Here is a 21,984-nt window from a genome sequence, read left to right as displayed (position 1 = left end):
ACTTATTCAGCTGACATATAAATGCATTTATCAAGGGAATGCATTTGAAGACACCACTCTACAGAGCTTTTTTTCCTCACATTTGCCAAATTTTTGATGAAATGAAACTAAACAGAAACAGAGATCAATTCACCACCTTCCTCCAACTGTCATGGTTTACCTCAGTAAATCATAGTACAAAACATCATCAAGCTGGACTAGCAGCATCTTGCACATCTTTCTGACCATAAACAACTGTACAGAAGACCAGGCAATCACAGATCACATTCATTTGTTCTCCTCCTACTCACATTTGTGTAAAACAAGTTTAATTCTAATGATTTTAATTAATCTTCCCCTCCTACAGTTCAGGGAAAGATTAGAAAAAACTTAGGCTTATTGCATATGGAACTGTGTGTTACTGGGCCCACCTCCCAGCCACCTTACATATGTATAATACAGATGTAAACTGGCTGCATGTTTGGCTCATTTATCTCTATTTTTGATATCTCAATCATTCTAAGATCATAACAGATGTAAAGGAAAATAAAAAATAAAAAAAAAAAAATTTATGCTTTACATTTATTTCCTAAAATCTTTGCTACATGTTGGTACCCTACCAGATAAAGTTTACTGGTTTATTAGATAATGTGGTTTCAGCTCAAAATCAAATAAGCATCTGCTGGAGCCAGCACATTAAAACTATGTAAAGCAAAACCACTGGAAAAAAAAAACTCTTTTGCTTTAAAGCTGTTCCTATAATGTGATTCGTTTTGCTACGTGTCTGGCCAAAGGAAATACTGCTGATGAACTCTGACTGCTGTCTAAAGACAGTCCATACCATGATCTCTCAAGAGCTGTCAGCAGCTCACAGAATTTTCACCAGCCCACACAAAAGATTTAGTCTCCTGACTCTCTCTGTTACCTCACAGAGATGAAAAAATATTTAATTTCTCTTAGTTTAAATAGGTAGATCGAGTAGAGCTGGAAAGTAAAAATGTTCCTGATGATTTGTTTTTATATTTACCTATAATTTGGACATGGCCTGTAAGAAACATTTTGACAGCCTTGGTTCCCTAAACTCAACACATGAGGTATAAGAAGGCTGTACTAAAACCAAAGAAGTTAACAGTTGCTCTTTTTACTCTCACTACTCCCTTACTGTGGCTTTTTTGCAGAAGAGTTCTTTCAACCCATATGCAAACAAGGAAGAAGTAGATGACTAAACATGATGTATACCTCCCCACAGATGGAAAGTTTCAGACAAGTCAGATTTCCACCACTAACAAGATTGCTGTAAGTTGTAGAAGTAGTGTATGACTGTCAGATGGACACTGAGGAATGCAGATGGGCATTGATTCTTCTAGAGAAAGCTTGTTTTGTAGCTTTCTAGGGGTAAACTTCCTGATTTGCTGTTGTGTTTTTACTAACACAATCACCTAGAACACTGAACCAATTCTAGGCATTGTGATTGTGTTACAGTAATAGTTTATTTTTGGTAAGGAGAAATTTATTCCAAGAATATCTTTCTCCCTTCGTTATTTAGCTACTCAAAGGGTAAGAGTTCAGATAGAAAAAAAATGGTGAAGCAGTTCTTCAGCAAATATGATTTTGCACAAAAATATTCTTGTTTGTTTGTTTTTTGGAGTTGAACTGGAAACGAAATACTACATTGTAACACAAGGCTCTGGCAAAGTTTTAAACATCCCCTAACACAGGCATTGACCTGAATTACTAATGAAGAATGTTACTTTCAGAATATTAATTAGCACAACACAATTTTCTTTGCCAAACTTGACAGAAGAAAACTTACACTAAGCTAGCACAACAGCAAAATGTGAAAGAAATCCTAGCTACTACTTTTTTACTAGCAAAGTAAATTCACTGAAATTGTCCAAATTACTTCAGATTCTCACTGACACAAATGGGAACAGGATTTGATGCCTTTAATTAGGAATAACCCATTTGCTGTTGCATCAGTTCTTGGCCTGTAAATCTGAGCCCTATTTAAGGCAAAAAATGTGATAAAGATCTGTGTTCTGACCTTTGGTTGTCGTGTTTTCAGCTCAAACACCTGCCTGGTTTGTCCCATCTCTCAGCAAAAGGCACCTTGCTTCTCTTCACTCTGACAAGGTCTAGCAGCTGTTTACACCTGCTTGTTTGTTTGGGGTCACCAAGCATGATATCTGAGTCCATGGAAACTGAGGTCTCACTTTTCTCTGCATCATGGCCATTGCAGCCCTATAGTATTACAAAACCATCTTGTTTGCACACACTATCCATTCATGTGTGGATTCTCTGCACAGACCCGTAACTTTCTACACAGTGTTTTCTCTGAGAAAACAAGCCAGATCAGAATGGACTCACGTCAGTAAACAAAGATGTGGACACAGCCTCTGACACACACCTCAGCTGGCTATTACAGAGCTTTCCCACCCTTCTTCCTTGGAGAAGTTTCTTCATGCAGGAGCAGAGGCGACACACAAGGGTTTCAAACTCCTTAATGACACATCTTTCCATCCATGGAGGCTAAGTTTCAGATTTTTTGGCAATAGTCCTGCAAATATCACATGACCAGTAAAACTTCTGGTCTTAGGGACACGCTGTTACTCACAGTAAGGCCATTCTATCACCCGTGAGCAAATTAAACCTCTTAATAGCTTTTGCATCAGTAAGAAGCATCTGGTGCTTACAGTGTTATATATGAACACTGATGGTTACATCCACACTCCATCACACCTTTCAAAACAAGAAGACTATGTCCCTTGCTCTACAAACAAGATACATATCCTAAGTACTCCAGAAATATATATGAATAAGGGCAATTCAAAATACTAATGGCACATTTTTTCTCATCTTAGGCTTTATCTTCTCTCCCTTTGTACCCACCTCCACATCCTTTCCCACTCTAACCCAAGCTACTTGCCCCCATGAGCTATATGCACCTTCCCTTCAGCTTCATCCACTACATTGTCAGGGCTGAAACTGAAAAGAAGAAAAAAAGGGGGTTCAGCCAAATGTTCAGAATGTCTGAACCTTGTTGTTCAGTAGTTCTGCTGCAGGAATTTAGGTGGTTTGGGACTGGATGGGAACCTTGCCTACAAAAGGTGTTCTGTTTTAAAATGCAAGCTATGACTTGCAAGCGCTTGAGACGTACTACTTAAAAATCAGCAATTAGCAAAAGAGAGTGCAATAACATGCAGATATCCTGCTTACAAAGGGCTTGTGAAACTCGAGTTCTCTCTTTTAAATGACTGCCACTGTAAGCTATACATGCACTTTTTGCAAAAAGCTTCAGCTTACATTATAACTAATAGTAAACTAATGTATTCAAGTTACTGTTTAGTATATAAACTTGAAAAACTGACATGGTTCATTCATTAATTCTCTCTCAAAATATTAGCTAGGAAGTGAAGATTGCCTTTATCTACTCCTACACTAAGAACTACCTAAAGGGTGGAGTGATTTCAAAAGAACTGCACTAGTCAAGATTTGTGTAACAAGTGATGCCAACAGAGCAGACTGGGCAGTTAACAGAAAAGAATACTAAAAGTGCTAATGAATTGAATGATTAAGTATACAAAAACTACCAGTTTTAGATATTATGGGATTTTTGGCTACAGACAGACCAGGATTTCAATCCAATAATGCACTTAGTGTGTCTATTGATAGTTTAAGGTTGTCAACTGCAAGTCACCAGACACTAGAAGTTCTGTAAAAAATGAAACAAAAAAATGGGACCCAAACGTAAACCTGGGATGCCCAAAACAAGTATCTTCCCTGAGATACTAACATATCAAAGGGAGCAGACATCAGCACTAAGATCCTGGATGTTCAAATTTTTGCCATCAGCTGCTCTCCTGCAGTGCTGCTGATGGACAAATTGCAATTTTCACTCCACAAATGCTTCCTTCTCAATTTTCAAAGTTCATTTTCACTTCAGCACTGGTAGGAACTCCTCTCCTTGGAGCAGTACAGATCTCAAAGAGTGCAACTCTTGCATATGGCTGAGAACATGCTTAGAGAAATCGTATAAGTTGCTCAAATAGGAATCAAGCAGTAACTTTAGCAGTTCTGGATAATCACAGAGAACTGCAAGTTTGGTTAAGATGTGCTACAGCTTGGCCATTTATAGCAGATTTTTCTCTAGAAAATCTTGTCTTACAAGTTGAAGAGGGAAATAGAACCCCAGAAGTTAATGTTTAACTACTTTCTATTTCTTTTTACTATCTTACTACCAGAGTAAAGATAAATCTCTTACTTAAAGGCTTAAAAATGTTGTAAGTAAGGCCATTAAAATGGGGTTGCTATCTATTCTATCTCTACAAATAAACCTGTATGACTCTGGAGCTTTTGTTCTCCAGTCACTTTCTTAAATTTACACATCAGGGTCAAACTCACATTTAATCTGTAAAAAAAACAGACAGTCATTTCCAGAACAGGTCGAGTCAGCTTGCAAAAGCAGTTCCACAGTGGTACAGTACTCCCTGTCCAGAGCTGCAGGGATCCAGACAGCACTCTCTAACCTGGCCTGGTATCACAGGTTCTCTTTCCTAAGCACCGGAGTATTCAAAATTACTAATCAGCTGCTGTATTTGCAGAAGGCTGGTGCTAAGTACACATGTGTATACAGGCACACACCCACCTGTTCACAGAGAGAGCAAGCACCTTGCACAGTACCACACTGGAGGCACCTCTCTACTCTCCCACAAAGAAACACGACCTGTACCTTCTAACTCATGAGAAGGTACAGCTGTGCTCTGAAGAGCTTCTATCAACAATGTCAGGCAAAAGAAAGCAATGTTTTTAATAGTGCCAAAGCTAATTGAGAAATGCATGATACTCCTCCAGTTCCCCAGTACACCTTCCCGAAACTTTAGCATCTTCAAAACACAGTTGCAAGGAAGAGAACTGAGAGCAACCAGATGTACTTCTATTAGAGTTTACTTGCTATAAAAGTTGCTATTTTTATTTATCAGATGAATACAGACAAGAAAAAAATCTTAGGTACAGTGGCTTTGAGTTAGAACTTACATAAAATACTACTCCAAATGCAACTAAGAAAAGCAACTAATCTTTTTGCAGTAAATCTTACCAGTATCAATTTTGTCTCCTTGCATTTTCATTGTTCATGCTTCCTTTTCATTGACTAGGCTAGTGTACCACAATTGAAATAGAACTAGTCAACAAACCAGAAAACATTTTGACTTTCACATGGTAATAAAAAGCACTGTTACTTTATGTTCTGTACTCTACACCGAGCTTTCTACTGGAGCTACTCTGTTAACTTGCATGCTAGGCTATGTTCCCAGGAAAGTAAATTATAGAATATTTGAACCTTAAACCTTAAAAGCAAGTGGATGTAAAACCCTACACAGGCATAAAAACATGCACATCCAGCTACCTATTGCTTGTATTTGGCCTCCTTGGTGATACAAGACTGATGGATCAAAGCCTGACATCTATGCTGGTAACTTGTCAGTCCTCACTGACATCCGAGAAAATGAATGTTAGTCTGGGAATGTAAATGGCGCCTCCACATAATGCAACACCTCTTGAGAATGAGGTCTCAGTGCCAGAAATGGCAAGCGGTCTAGTTCCTCTTCTGGAGGCTTAAAATACCAACAGTCTTCTGGCTATCAAAATACTATCAACTGAGCCACTCAGTAACAAAGAATATAGTCCAAAGAGAATACTTTTGTGATGCAAAGCCAAAAAGCAATAATGTCTGAGAGAGGAATATGCATGTGTAGGGGATTACGTCTAATTTTTCTGTAATATATATATACATGTACATAGTGTACAGATACACCATTTATATGTATTATAGATATGTATATTTCTACCTGTTGTGGGAGGACATGGGATAGCAGAGGCACTGTGATTTAAAACGTAGGCACAATTTCTTTTCCATGAAACTGCTTTTCCAGTGCTGAATTTGATTCTGGTTAGAATGTGAATTTATTACTGCAAGACAGATGGGTTTTAAGGCACATCCTTCCCTACCTGTGCAGCTTTTACGTCAGGATTCAAAGCCCAAAAGTATCACTGAAAAAAACTTTCAATGATTTCAGCAGCTTCTAACTCAGCTCAGAGAATAAATGAGAAATAAGGGTTGTGGGGTTGCGATTATTATTAATTACTACTGTAATAAATTATATAGACTGTACATTTTAGAGCAGATGGTTTGCTGAGGTGTTTGATGAATTCTCATATTTACCACCCAATTATATACCTAAAGAGCAGGAGCTATGCAAATCCTTAACTTTTTACAAGCCAAGCCTATAAACTGAACCTATAAGGCAGGTTTGGCTTTCAGCATTCAGTTTCCCTACAAGCATAAAAGCTGAGTTTGTGTGATATTGTGTGCTGATTTCTTTTATTTGGCTGAGTGAAAATAAACAGAAGTGTTGTTCTAAAGAGGCACCAATCTGAAGGATAGCATTAGAACAGCGGGCCAGTTCCCAGTGGCTGGCTCCTCACAGCCTCTGCTACCAGCATCTCCATCCTCAGAACAAAGTGTCACTATCTGCCCCTTTTCAAATGATCATCAACACTTACAGCTACAACTATACAAACCACTTGTTGTGTTACACTACACAGCAGGATGAATCACTGATGGGTATCAAGGATGTGCATTACAGAACAGCATATACTAGCTGTATTTAGAGGCCCACAGAGATAACCTCCAAAAAGATTTCAAAAGGTTTTCCTTTCAAACTGCCCACAGAATACAAGAGCTATACATGTATTACTTTGCTGCTAACATTTGAAATAAGCAGCCAGGAAGTAGAATAACTCTTCCACCTTCCAGTGGTCTGGAAAACCTGCTGCCTGGAAAGTGACTGAGGCATCCTACAATGTCACTTAACACCTCACATATGAAAATTAACATATATAATAATGACCTAAGGAGACAGTGCAAAGTTCTTGGCAATGCCTTTAACTCATTTTCCCAATATTTTCGTCTTAAGTTGACAGATCTGAGCAATGGTACTTTTGAATTTGAACTTTTTTTTTTCTTCCACTTGGTAGATCTCTCCTTGGCAGCATGTTTTTCCAGCTGTAATCCAAATTTTCCAATTCTCAATCTCATGCAATTACTCCTAGAATAGTTCTGCAGCCTAGCAGTACCCTAAGTATATTCTTCCTTAATGTTTAAAGTTTTCAAGCATTTTTAGATTTGATTCTGTTAGGTATTTCTTAGATACACTAATATATGTAGATCTGCCTGGTCCCCTTAAACAAGAATCAAATATGTCTGTTGGTTGCTTTTCCCATTTAGTGTTTTCTCTAACTTGGCAACCTTTAAATTAAGTGTTTGTACCATGGGCATGCTCAAAGGTCAAAAGAGTGAGAGACAAATAAACGTTAACAAATGTTTTGTTTCAGTAGCTGCTGCAGAAAGGATGTTGAAAAAAGCTCCCCAGGATCTAAATGTTAGATGAAGTTAATGCAATCATCGGTTCAATGAGGTCTGCCACCATGAAGTATGAGAAAAAAAATTATTCAGCTAGTTGTATTTAGCTGGAAGACTAATCACTATATTGGTTCTGGAAACAGCACTACCTTATTAAGTGAGACAACTTTCCCATAAGGAGAACATAGATATTATCATTCACTAGATGTACGAAGCTTATAAGGAACTTTGTATGATCATTGGAGAAAGCTAACTTATAAATATTTTTATAGGTGTGAAGAACAAATAGATACAACGAGCAAGCCAAATACATTAAGAAACAACACTAGTGTTGTGTCCCAGTGTTAAGAAAGTTGAAAGGTTTGCTTCTGTACGCTGGTTTTGAAGATAATGACCATACTTGTTTGAAAAAAAAAGAAAAGATATTTAAGTTGCCTCCATTACACATATTTCATTATTAAAAAGCATCTTGGAATATGTTAGCACTTTCTATAAAACCAAACTGTACCTTAGAATATTTGCAATTTATTTTGTACCTTGACTTACCATTAAATCTATAACCTTTGTCAAACAGTTAAAAAGAAAGCACAAGCAACTTAATTTTGCTACTTGCTATTCCCAACTTTAATAGCAGTATAAAAACATGAGCTGAAAGAGGGAAACCTTAGTCACTGGATGACAGCAGAGAAGATGCTCACATTTCAGGATTTACACCTAATAAAATAGGAACTACCACCATATTTTTTTCTTTTTCTAATGTCTTATAAAATAGTTGGAGAACTTCCAAGAGAGAACTGGAAGAAAGTTAGACTAAAATAAGCCAGGACATGTTAAACTAAATTAAATCATAAACTATTAGTTAGACAAAGCCAGCTACCAGAGCAAACACTGGCAAGTCCTGTCCTAGTAAGAGCATGAAAGTATCTGAAGAAAACCTAACAGTTGTTCTAACTTAGTACATGCTGACCATCACCCTCAACGGCAGAGGCTTTGCAAGACTTAAAATCTGGTTGTTGCTGCAGCAGTATATCTGAGATTTGCTAGAATTGCTGGACAGTTTAGTTTTCTAATCTAGTCTGCCTTTTGACTTCGGAGTGAAAGGAAAATGGTACACCAAACTAAAAAGTGCAATGATCTATTATGAATTGGAGTGGTGTAGAGAGAGCCTGGGGGAGGGTGCCCAGGATCAGTTTCAGGTGGAATATAAAACAGCCACCAGGCAAAAGCTGATTTTCTAGTTATTACCTACACATGCCAATTAGAATTTTCATGATGAATGTATAAGCTTAAGTGCTCACATCTAGGAATTTAGATGCTCATAAGATTAAAGAAAATACACATATAAATGTACTGTCTTCTGTAGTAATAAATCTCAGTAAAAAACAGATGACTAAAACCAGATGACTATCCAAACATGCCCTTACATCTGCAGCACAAGGGAGATTAATGGAGACAAGTATTCCTTTCAGTCATACACAAAAAAAATCCAAACAAATAAACAAACAAAAAAACCCTTCACTTGCATCAACAGCAAAAGGGAACTTATAAAACACAGGGGTACAGATTCCTGCAGTAGGACATAAAAACAACTTGATCCATGGAAGATGCAGAATCAGTCTGGCAGAAATACTAAACCAATGTGATCAGTATTAGAAAAGATCATTTAAATACTCAGAATCCACTAGCCAAAAGGCTATGCTGCCACAAGGCATTCAGTGACAGACATAGGAGGAGCTAGCAGATGGTTTTTACACTACACTCTGCTTTTCATTGTGGTTCTTTACCAAGCAAAAGAACTATCAAGAAAAATTCTGTACATGTAGAATCATTTTCTCATGAATTCTGTGGGTAATGACATTATTTTCATAGAAAAATATGATATCATCTGATACATCCACTTTACCACCTGTCTTTCTCAGAAACAACCTGAGCCTGCGTTCAGGACAGGAAATTCTAATGAGACTACTGTCGTTTAGCAAATGTACCTGTATTTGCAAGACTTGGGTAAAGAATATTCTTAATCTTTTAAACTTTTTTGAATCTGTGAACAATCGTGTTTCCAGAAGTAAAGGGAGTTGTCCTCCACTCTCCCCCTCCCCAAAATGACATTTCACAACCAGTTCTCACCACCAGCCGAGGCTGAAAAGCAAATAGAGCCATATATTGTTCCACTGACTCCTCAAGACAGACAAATAGGGATTATTTTCTAGAGTTAAAAGTCTATAAAACAATTTTGCTATGAAAACCAAAAGCACAGACAGAGCATCCATGGAGCACTGTTATACTGAGGGTTTATTCACAGTCGTTGGAAAGGGCTGTATAACTATCTTTGCTATTTGAGTACAATACTTACGTTTGATGGACAAATTCAATATTCAGATCAAGCACCTCAGTTAATTGCAACATTGAAACTACCCTGCAAATTTGTAATATAGTTTTCCTAAGTTAAACTATTTAAAAACAAACAAAACTCCAACAACAACAACAACAAAAACATTATGACTGCTTACATGAATAGTTTTGTGTTTTAAAACATTCAGAAATTTGGCTATGCCGATCCACGAACTATATCGCTTTCTTCAGACAGGTGAATTTAAAGTATTTGTTTAACTTTCAAGAGGAAAAAATGTGTTCACTTACATGATTTCTTTTGTTTTCTCCATCTTTTATAGATGTAATAACTGTCTCAGAATAAATTGTTGATCCAGTTTTGTTATCTGTAACCTGATATGGCAAAAGAACAACAATAAATCAAAATACATTTTTAAATTATGTTCCTTTGTTACTCTCAGTCGTATTCTGCTATAATTCCCACACTGCTATTTCCCATCTTCCTGGCACTCAGGCAAAATCCTTATTTGGAGGAAAAAAGTAGATGACAAGGCTAACTCCTTAACTATTTGAAACATCACTGTAATGAAGCTAACAGTGAGAAATGATCATTCTTTCATTACCTATGCAATTGCCATACCTGTGTTCTACATTTAGTATGCATTTCTTTTCAAAGTAATTATTTTACATTAAACTTTTATGTTATATGCTCCTAAACCTATCAGGCAAGCAAATAAGATACAATAAAATCCAGAAGTAATTATCATCAGGAAAGTTTATGCTTCAAATTCTCATGCTTCTCTACAAAACATGCAAAATTGTTTTTACTTTTGAAGAAAAGGTCATGTGAGAATGAACAGCTTGGTATGTACGTTTTCTCATACCTTATCAATTTCTTGATGAGTCTGAACAGTTTTATTACCAATTCTGGTTTCTGTGTTGGACTCGTTATGGTAGGTGGGAGGCAAGTTTTCAAAGTTTACTTCTGATAGTTTTTTTGCTCCTTCCTCTTCAGCTTCCATCTGCCAAATTTAAATAAACCAACTGAAAATTAGCAAGCTGAAATGATTACACCAAAGAGAACAAGCAACATATCTTTTCCAGCCCTCAGTAATGCCCTGTTTAATTGTATGATGCTGTTAATATAGATCCCTCTGTATGGGAGCACTCAGCTGTTTCACACAGCAACCACAGCAGCTCTTTTAATGGTCTATAGAAACACTGGAGAGCTAAGCCCTTGAGCTCTGAACAATTTAAATAATGAGCTGAAGTCAGTCTCTGTGAGGAAAAAGTGTGCTGAGACGAGTGACAATTTGGTATCTATACAGGCCAACACTGGTTAAGAGTCTGGCTTTCTATTTTTCCCAGGAAAACACTAACCGCTTCAGACACACTTTCCCACCTGACAAAGGGGAGAAAATATTCTGGCAGGAGAGAGTCACAGGCAAAGCCCCTTGAAGGCAGCAGAAGTCCTATAGGTCAGGGTGCACACATACAGAATTTAATTCTCTGTTTATTTCAATTCCCATTTCTTTGTTTGCCAGATGAAGACTTGGCACAGAAGAGGTGATAAGAGTGTTCTCTGAATCAGAAAACAGAGCAAGCACAGCAAAAGGGCATGAGCCTTGTAAACAATACAAACTTGGAGCAAGTTGTTTCACGTCTGTTACTTGCAATCACTGTGACAGAGCTAGGAGGCCACAAGTTCAGCCAGGGTGAACAACAGAATTTTTCCCAAGACAAAAATCTCTCTTTTTGGTGTATCTACTTTAACTGACAGTTGCAAACCTTTTCAAGAGCAAAGCATTTACCTGCTCCCATGCAGCTCAGAGAATCCATCTGTTGTACTGTATACAGACCATTCCTCAATCCCGAATAAACATTTTTAATAGAAGCAGTAAAATATGCAGACATTTTAACTACATCCTTATTTACAACTAAGCATATTTTTTGTATTGTAAAGCATGCTTTTTTAATGGTTTGTCTCAATGTGTTTACAGCCTAAATGAAATGGATGACAAGCAGAATTCAGCAACCATCTGGGTAACAGTAAAAGTTCAGAAATGATCTAATTACCGTAAACAAAGGTCTGTGTCCCTCGTGGCCTGTGAGTAAAAGGATTTTTGGACTACATAACTTAGTTTTAAGTGAAAGAGAGAACTTGGAAGGAAGATTTTGAACATGACAGGGAAAAGGCCCAGAAGTGGGAGGAATGCAGAAATATGTGCTTTGACTGGTATGTGAGACAATGGCTTGGGGTTGTAGATTCAGTTCCTGGCTTTGAAACAGGTCCTGTGTGATTCTGGGCAAGTAACTTGAGATCAAGACACGGAATTACATGAAAAATAAGCTGCTTCTCCACATACATCTTCAGGATTGTCTTACACCTTTGAATCCTTATCTGCGATCACCTCTGGCGTTTTAGGTGCTGCTGCACAACATTAAAGGCTTCCCTTCACTCTTCCCCTTGCCACGCCCTTTTTTGCTCCTGCTTTAGGATCCAGGCAGATGTCTGCCCGCACGTTTGCCTCACGACCAGCTCTCACACGGCGAGGCCGGCTTTCCAGCGCCCCCCCTGGCGCGCAGCACGGCACAGCGCGGGGCAGCGGCGGCAGGGAGACTCGGCGGCCGGGAGCCTCGGCCGGGGGCGGCGCGGGGGCGGCGCGGGGGAGCCGGGCGGTAGGCACGGCAAGCCCGGAGGCGGGAGCGAGCAGCGCCGGCGGCGGCAGGGGAGCGCTTCCGCCGCAGCCGGCCCCCGTCACCTCCCTCAGCGGGTCCGCCCGCCACCTTTCCTCACCCCTCAGGCGCGGCGGCGGTGACGGCTCTGACGAGGGCGGGTGAGATGTTAGCGCCGCGCGCCGCTGTCCGCAGGTGCGGCCCGGCCCCAGGGTAGAAGGGGAGGGAAGGGGGAGGACACCCCACCGCACCTAGCCGCCCCCTCACCTCCTGCACGGCGTTGCGCAGCTTGTGCTGCGTGTCCTCCATCAGCGCCTCCACCTCCCGCAGCATCTCGCCCAGGCTGGCGGCCCGCCGCCGTCCGCCGTCCCCCGCCGCGGCGCAGCACGGAGCTGCCAGCGCGGCCGCCAGCAGCAGCAGCAGCAGCAGCAGCAGCCGCGGACCCGGCTCCGCGGCCGGTGCTGGTCCGCGCCGCATCCCGGTGGCACCGCTCCCGCCGCTCCCCGTGCCGGTTGCGGGCTGGCAGCGCGGAGGGGGAGCGGGGCGGGGCGGGGCGGCAGCAGGCGGCTCCGCAGTGCAGCGCCAGCCCCGCAGCCCCCCGCAGTCCCTCGCCGGCCCGCCCCGGCCTGGCCCGGCCCCCGCGGCCCCCCGCGGCTTCGCAGGCCTGGGCGTGAGGAGAGCGAGGCGGGGGCACAACGCCCCAGCGCGGCGGGAAGGGACGGGCCGGCGGGAAAGGGAGGGGTGCTGAGGGAAAAAGGCGGAGGGGGTCACCCTTCGGGCCCGAGGGCTTCCCTCTCTTGATTTTTCAGGCACGTTTAATGCGAGGAGGATGGTGGGAGCTGCCTCACAATATCTCCGTTATGTATTTTGCTTTCTAGTCTTCAGCGAGGCTCGTCAGTAGATGTGGTCGGCTCTGAGGACCAGCTAGTTCTCTGAGAGTTGATACCTCCAGCATCTGGCTGGCCAGCGCCCTACTCTCTCTGATGACTTCCTTCCAAATCTTTTTCCCCAAAATTTAAGACGACATCATCATTTTTTTATCTGTGTGCATCTTCCCCAGCCTCCACATTACTCTTCCTGTCCGTGCTGCACCTCAAGAATTTCGTAGATGGTTAGCTGTAGTCGGCTGGCTGCTCTGATGCAACAATGTCATGCCAAGAGAAAACTCATTTTATTTTGGAGCCTGGATGAGAGGTAATAGTGAGTAAAGTATTTCTGCAGAACATATATGTCCTGAACATTTCCTGCAAATTACGATAATCACCAATATAAATTCCATAGTTATTGGCAGACTGAAGAAGCTTCATACAGCTCTAGCAGAAAGGCAGTAGAGAGGCATGGAGATTGTTAGGCCCCGTCTGTCCCCAGAGGGAAACCCTTCAGTCTCCTAGCTCCCGCATATCATAGAAACATACTATTGTAGGGGCTTTTCCAACCTAAATGATTCTGAAGTTCATACTTTTTTTTCAGTGCCACAGAAGGTTTCCTTTTGGACACACCATAAATCTCAATTTATTGCAGTAGTTTGATATTTTTGAAATATTAACTCCTTGGACTACACAATTTAAGTAATAAAGTGTGTTGGGAATTATCTGGAACAAATTAACTTTATTCCATCACATTGCATGAAATGCAACATATAAAACAATTGTGCAATTTAGATAACATACTCCTCTTTCCAGTCTTTATAGTTAGATTTCCAGTTTACTGTCTTAAAACAGCTTATTAATATTGCCAGTGACGATGTACAGGTGACACTTAATTAGCATTAAGACGTTTAATATTCTTTGAGAAGTATCTGAAGGTTTTGAGAACATCTCCTGAAAGGTATATTATACAAAAAAAACCCGCATTATACAAAAACATATATGATCTTTTGTCAAGATATAATTTATTTTTAGACATTAAGTAATGAATTCAGGGAAGATAAAATAAGCTGGCATAATTCTAGCTGGAAGTGTAGTTAGGAAAAGCAAATCCCAGAGATACTACACAAAAAGAGTTTGAAAGACTTTGGTTAGCCTCAGTACAAGAACCTTAAGGTGAATTTGAGTCAAGAATGCTCCCTTGCCATGGTGAATGCACTCCTGTCAAAGATAGCCATCATCTGAATTGGTGATTCTGGAGAATAGAAACCACTTTCTGCTTGGATGAGTTTTGAGACAAAAGAGCACATTCCTGAAATCAGTAGGATAGGGAATCATGCATGTTCAATTTTTTTTTTCCCCACACATTGTTTATTCATTTAAAGGACATATGTTACATTGTGTTCAGTGTTTCAAACATCTGTTAGTTTGAATGTTCATTTACCATTTAATTGAGTTCTTTTCCCTTTCCAACAATTGTACTGTGAACAGTCAATCAATTAGAAAAAAAGAGTAGCAAGATGTCTGGCTAATCTATGAAAAGAAAAGACATCCTTCTGAAGGATGTAAGTATGAACAACATCCGATAACAATACAGCAAAGACAAAATCTATTACCAGCAAGCAAAAATCCCCAAAACCGAAAGCCAGAAGTCTGCTGAGCAGAGTTAGGAGAGGGAACTAGCAAGTGACATTAGCAGTTTCTTCCATCTTAAGCACTATGTGTCTTGGCAGTTCCTTTGAATTTCCCCTGAGGAGGCTGTGTTTTGTGGCTGCAGTCAAGTTGGGGTGCCAAGCTGGTGCTGCCGAGGGGTCACCCAGCTGCTGGGCTGACCCCATCACCTGCGGAGCGAATGGTGTGCACCCGCAGCTGTCACCCTCTCTAGTGCTCCTTTCCCTTACTCCCCAAGCGTGCAGGATGCCTACACCAAAGTACCTGGTTGTGGCTTTTGGCCAATGGTGATTTAGGTATGAGATCCATGGGAAAGCTGCCCAGTTCAGTGACGGGGCCTCAGTGGGTGATCATAGTTGGCATCCTGTGGGAGACTGTGCCCTGCCACTGAGTCCCTGCTGACAGCAGCTTGAAAGGCCAGCTGTGACAGCAGCCAAGGGCAAACCAGACTTGGTGCAGCTAACTGAGGAGGTAGAATAACAAGTGGCAAACTGAATGCTTATGGCCTAAAATGAATTCGAATATTCATACTACAATCTTGAAAATTACTGTTTAGCATGTCAGCAGTATTTAATTCCCATGTGAAAATGATTGTTTTATTAGTACAGTAGCAGTTAATGGTTTTCTATGGGAGAGACTATCCAGACAGATAAAGATGTGATAACATTATTAAATGGCTACTCTTTTTACTGCTCTTTTGTTTTATAAGAATGCTTGGATTTACAAAGCTCTGAGTTGTAGTAAATTTTTTTTCTACTCACATGAGGTTTTACAATACGGAAACTTGTAAATGTCAGGATTGAATAACTCTAGTATAAAAAACACAGAGTTATTTTGCTGGATCAGCTCAGTGTTTAACTTTCTGACCATCTTCATATATGAAACATATATCAAAATTTTAAGCTCAGTCTGAGATCTAGGAGTTTTAGGAAAATATCGGAAAGAATTAGGGATTTCATAGCTATCAGAGCAGAACCATTAAATTGTCATATTTTTTCTCAGGTTTTGCTGAAATAAATAGGCATTAAGGACACTGAAATGCTAACACGTTTGGGATAAACCTGACTGCAATGAGAAGATTATCAACAGAGTTTTTCTGGAATTGCTGTTCCTGAAAATTCCTAATTTAATACTATTCTGGAGTAATTGTGCTACATTCTAGTTTAATTTATTTTGTTCTGTAAGTAGGTTACATTGCAAAGCAGTAAGACCTTGTTTAAGATTGTAAGAGGATCACACATAGAGTTGATTTTGAACCGTTATCGTAGTCAACTCCGCACCTTGTCAGAACCAGAATAACTTTCAGATGTAGGTGACCACCTTGCAGGCCCTTATTTAGTAGATAGAAGGCAAGATTTGTGGTCTGTTTAGTTTTATTTTCTTAGATAAGAAAGAAAGTTTTATCTTCTTAGTTGCAGAAGTTAGAGTGGAGTTCCATTATCTTCTTTTGGACTTCTTGTGAATGATCATAAAATTTTCTGGAGGTTAGATTGTTATAGGACCTGTGAAATATTAACCTCACAGCATACAGTAAATCCTTGTCAGCCTTTTCAAATACTGTCATTATGGGACAGCTGTAATTTACTCAGAAAAAATAGAATTATGCAAATAGGAATATTGTTTGCATTTGATGGTGCATTATTTAGCAAGACAGCAGCTATGCATTTGAAATATGAACATGTTTTGATCTCATTTTTTATTGCTCTGTGGACTGTATTTTCCTTTTCATATGCTCCCAGTTTTAACTGGTGAAGGCCTGAATAATCAACAATGCCTATTTTTATGGTGTGCCTTGTTATCTTCTCAGTTACTCATGACCAGAACAGATTGAGCAGTGAGTCACCCACCAGATGTTATTAGAGCTGTGACAACAAGAAACCAGATGAAACCTCTAAACTCTATCTGCTTTCCAGACCATGGAAATGCAGCATATTGAATTTGCTTTGACTTATGCAAACTGCAGAGCCTGGTAAGGACTCTTTTCTACCCCTAGGAGTTTTCCAGTATAGAGAAGTTTTGAACAACCACAAATGCAAATTACGTGCATAGGCAAACTGCTGTATTCTAGCACACGCCCAATGATAGTTTAAATGCCACTGCAAGCCATTGTCTTCATTTAAAAATAGTGACCTTAGGCAATAAGTTTCTGAAAGTTTTTAGAAAGTATTATTTTGTATTTGTAATGCACAAGTCCATGGCAATGGATGGCAATCTTACTGTTACTCAAATGTATTGCTGTGTATATTCATACAATCAAATTACATTTCGAAACTTTCACATGCCAAATTATTCCAGCTACTTATGAAGTGCAATATTGTCTCATAAATGAAAAGGTCAGTGTAATTCTTTTTACAGAAATGTGCACGTGTGTTTTTTGGGAGGGGTATAAACTGACAGTCCGTATGTGCAAACACTATCACGAGCACTATTGTAGCATTTAATGTTTTTAAGACTTGGTGGTTAAGATAATTGGGAGTGAAATGCAGAATCTCTGTATCCAGATCTTTCTTAGAGTGCATTTCAGATCAGAAAGTAATGGTTGAAAGTTTTTGGTGTGCTCAGTTTGTTGTAGATAGATAGTTGATAGTTTCATTGATATCAGCTCCCAAGAGCTGGAAGGCTGGATATTAACAAATATTAAGCTATTCTCTCATAATCAGAGAGCATCCTTCTAGGCCAGGGTTGAGTTGTATTGCCTCATTCTTGTAGGGAACCTTGACCTGTGATGTCCCAGCTGTATCTTTTGAAGCTAGAAGACATAAGCCTTTTGTGGTCTGTCACAAATAGTGCATTTTTCTTTAAAACAGAATTTCTCAGGCTGGTTGGACAAATCACTTCTTTTTGACTTTCTGTAGTGTTTGTCCTTAATGCAATTTGCAGGCATTCAAATGGTGCTTCCATTCTGGGGCTTTGTCATGAAGGCAGAGACTGCTTGGTGACTGCATTTCCCTATTGTAGTAAGAAGTGATATAGCTTGGGCTGCTGAGCTGATAGTGTGGGTCTCCTGAAACCTCTGGCAGGCTTATAGCTCATTCTGAGTGCCTCTGTTTTCCCTTCTCATTGCTCTTAAGGGTGGTTGTTTTGTGGCTGTAAGCTGTATGAAGATTTTTGGTATGTGGCTCTGAGAACATTTTTTCCAGACTGTATTTGTACCTTTTTCCCTAATGCAGCCACCCACTCTATAAAATTCTCAGTTAGCTGCAGCTAAGATAGTAAGCAAGGTTAATAAGAGTAAGTTGATGGACCAACTCTTTCCACTTAGCATTCCTTTCCCAGTTACTGATCCGATCAAGGTTTTAATATGGAAGTTGAGAGAAACATGTCCCTTTTTGTGTAGGGGTGATATGTGTAGAGAAAAGACATCTTAGAGCCAAATTCTGTTGTCTGTTCCATGGCATTAATTGTTGACTATTCCTGTTAGCTTCAGCACTTTGCAACATCAAGGTAGGTATGATCTAAATCTTACTACAGATCTCATTACCTTGCTACAGTTGCTATTGTCCCCCTTGAAACTATATTATAAGCAGACACAACAAGTATTTGTGAGAGTTGGGACAAGAGAATCGAGGAATGGGCATTCTACGAACTGCTGTGAAATTGGGCCAACAGTCGTGAAGAAGGTACCTGGAAGAGAAGGAACTAAATAAATTAAGAGATGAAATGGGTTGAAGTAAGATAGACAGGAACTCATATAAGGAAAATTAGAAAGATAACAACTAGAGCAGTAGGGAGGTTTTTTGAAAGGGGTGGTGAGAAGACTGGCTTGAGACACAGGAAGAGAGAAGCAGTGTGAAGGAGTTGCAGAGAAAAAGTACTTGAGAGACCACATGAAAGAGAAAGTCACATGGACAAAACAGCGAAGCTAAAAGCAGGGAAACAAAAAAGGCTGGTTCAGAAAAGCAAATGACTGAAGGGAAGTGAATCCTGAAGCTAGTTTAAAGGAATATGAAAACATAAAATGTGCTTGTATGAAGTAAAGGACATAGAAGAAGAAAGAACCAAATGCACTGTGAGAAACAGAAGACTTTTATCATATATATAATACACAAAAAGAGACATCTAATTTGAAGAAAAAGTTGGTTTATTTGCTTCTTTTTTTAACAAAATATGGGGAATATAATGTATAGTAGTGCTTTGGTTGTTTATGAAGGTGAAATTTTCTCATCCCTTGGAAGAGAATGTGTGTCATGCTGGCCAGGTTTTTCCCTCTTTGATGCTATAAATTGCACTTGCTACCAATAACCCCAAAGACAACAGATGTGTTAGGAAAACATTATAGATCAGGTATCAGCTATCCACTTAGAACTTTGCAGATTCTAGGCATTCAATAAATCCCCCAAAGTTGTCACAGCCATTTATTCCTCAAGCCTTTCTCAAAATGATAAGCATGTAAGCAATGACAAAATACACACGAAGTTAGCTGCTTGGCAACAACGATTTCATAGATGACTCACTAGCCAGTAGTTTGTGCATGCGTTTGCCTAATCATAGAAGCAATCCAGCCTTCCATCTTGTAGGTTTGATGAAGCTACGTCAATTCCCATCTAGCCACATATCTTAAACATTTATGACGTCAGGAAAAATACAGACCTATATAGTACAACATTGTCAAAAACATCAGGTATAATTGATTAAGACTTAGCAAAGAAATTGTCTTCTATAATGTATGTAGTCTTTCTCTACCAGATTTCCAATGTCTCTACATAGTACATTATAACTGAGCATCATTATTTAATTTTTCTAGTTTAGTATGTAGTCAAAGCTTAGTTTAATGTCATTGCAGTTTCAAAATGAAATATGCAAACACTGATAAAATCTGATACGAAATTGAGTCATTCCTATATTCTGATTTTCTATTTCCTGTTCTAACCATATCTTAAGACTTATGAAAGTAATTCAACCTGTGGTTTGTATATCTAACATCATAAAGGACTATGCATTTATTTACTTCACAGAAGACAGAACAGAATTCAAGCTGATATCAGGTATTGTACTTTCCTTTCACAGATTTTAACAGATTTGTCATGATTTATATCCATGTAAGAGGAACAGCTCCAATATTTCCTGTTTTTAAATTGCATGTCATTCTAAATTATGGTATTTTGTACATTTTTTCATTATGGAAATGAAGTTTGTTTGAATTAGTATTCCTTCAAGGGTGGGTACTGCCTTTTTTTTTCCTGCTTCATGCCACATTTTTAGTGGTTGCAATGGTGAATAAGTTTGTGTATTACATAGCAGAAAACAGAAATCCCACAATAAAGGTTAGCCATTCACAGCTGGCTGTTTCCCCAAGGCTACAAAAACATATGAGTCCTTCATTTGGAAAGATATTACTTTTAAAATTCATAAATTAAGGATTCTCTAATCCATGTGCAAACCTAGGACTATCCAGTTTTCTCAGCTGACTGTGTATCTTCCAAATCGCTAGTGCAAATATGAAGACATTAATACACTGATAATTAACTTGCATATGGTCTTTGTTAAAGAACACAAGAAAAAAAACGTTGAATGATTCAGAACAAAGAAAAGTATTTCATAAAGGAATAACAGGTGCTCCCTTCATCTTGCTGTCCTTGAGTTTGTGAATCACTACAGGATCAATTTTTTTCACAGTTATATATTTTTACTTTAGCATACTATTTCCCCATGTCACCTGCTTTTCCAGGTTGTTGTTGAAGCCAACAGAACAAGAACTGACTGTGTGGAAACAATTTCTCTCTATTTCTTATGCTGTTTTCTTTTTCTGATGAGAAATGATCACTGGTGACTCAAGATCTCAGTTAAGTTTGAGGAAACAGGAAGGGCTCAGGGAAAAGAGAAGGTCGTGGCTCCTGGTAGCCTCTTCACAGACCCATCAAGATCTGGGAGAGGCCTTCCTGGTGCTGCTCTCCGCATGTCCCAGTGCACCCTCTTTCCTTCAGCGCTCCAGTTGCTGCTCACCCCCAAGCGTGGGAGACATCAGATCAAGATTCCACTAAAAAGTGGCATTTGGTAGAATGCATCAGTTCTGGCCTCACTGGCTCCAACCCCCTCGCAAAAACAACAACAAGAGCTGGCAACAGTCTCATAAATATTCTGAGATGTACTTTCTGAGATAAGATGAAAGAATTAAAAACAGAATGCTGTGTCGAATGTGTGTTCAGCTGATATTTTCTAGCCTTTTTCCCACTGTACTTCTGGCAAGATGCTTACTTAAATTTCTATTGAAATATGAAGGTCAAAGTTAATAATCCATATGGAATATAATTTGAAAAAAAAAAGTATTACTGTATATCCCTCTGTAAATGCACATTATCTGTAATCTATTGGGGTTGTTATGACCAATTAGCTTTAATACAAACTTATGCACACAAAAATATTTTTAAATAGTTTTCTTTTATATACAAGGTATTTTAAAATTTAAGGCAATGGACTGCACTATATTTTGCGGATTTTGAATCTAAATTTTTATTGTTTCTTTAATAAAAACAAACCTACTAAAATAACAAAATTGGGATTGGGTCATCTACCTGGGAAAGTTTATATAAGCACCTGGATTTTAAAAAAATGAATACTTCTGCATACTTTAATACAAGAAAACATTCTACTTTTGATGAAGGCACAAATCCTATGTTATCAGAACTGGGAGCAAAGGCAAAGGCCAAACTACCAAAATTACAGCAAGTACTTTGTTTTGCAATTATTTTTAAGTACTAAAAACAGAGTGGGCAAGAATGATACTGTGCTATAAAGAGAAAATAAATTATTGTGATCACATCTTAGGAACAGGAGCCATCAGCCCTGTACAAAATAAAATCTAGGTGGCATTAACACCACAAATGACCTAAAGGAGTGGTAAAAGGTGCTAGAAGAGTGGCATATGAATAGCAATGGCTGCAAGATTTGCTGTATTGTTACAAAAACTGTGAAAGTAGAAGTGGTCCCATGAAAACAACTGGGACAAAACCTTCCAGAACATGAAGGTTGTCATTGTTCTTGAAACACTGATAAAACCAATAATCAGAAACTACAAATAAGCACTAAAATGAGATGCTTTAC

General features: G+C 39.2%; 1 protein-coding gene and 1 long non-coding RNA gene across 3 annotated transcripts in view; one reads left to right on the top strand and one right to left on the bottom strand.

Annotated features, from left to right (window-relative positions):
- Positions 1-12,958, bottom strand: part of DKK3 (dickkopf WNT signaling pathway inhibitor 3) — a 32,401-nt gene extending 19,443 nt beyond the window's left edge. The window contains exons 1-3 of one of the 2 annotated variants that reach the window (XM_035550293.2): positions 12,674-12,958; positions 10,615-10,752; positions 10,040-10,123 (exon numbers count right to left, since the gene is read on the bottom strand). In XM_035550293.2, the coding sequence (XP_035406186.1) occupies positions 10,040-10,123; positions 10,615-10,752; positions 12,674-12,883 (432 nt within the window). In that variant the 5' untranslated portion in view covers positions 12,884-12,958. The remainder of the gene's footprint in view (positions 1-10,039; positions 10,124-10,614; positions 10,753-12,673) is intronic. The other variant, XM_035550294.2, reaches the window with a different exon arrangement.
- A 347-nt stretch (positions 12,959-13,305) lies between these two features.
- Positions 13,306-21,176, top strand: LOC126913335 (uncharacterized). Its single transcript, XR_007708417.1, has 4 exons — positions 13,306-13,600; positions 16,751-16,912; positions 19,899-19,928; positions 20,612-21,176. It is a non-coding gene; the product is annotated as an uncharacterized LOC126913335 (long non-coding RNA).
- Positions 21,177-21,984: the final 808 nt, after the last annotated feature.

Source organism: Cygnus atratus, chromosome 5 (assembly GCF_013377495.2).
Source record: "Cygnus atratus isolate AKBS03 ecotype Queensland, Australia chromosome 5, CAtr_DNAZoo_HiC_assembly, whole genome shotgun sequence".
Lineage (NCBI taxonomy): Eukaryota > Metazoa > Chordata > Aves > Anseriformes > Anatidae > Cygnus > Cygnus atratus.
The sequence above is the reverse complement of the archived record's forward strand: the minus strand, read 5'-3'. Positions and strand labels throughout refer to the sequence as shown.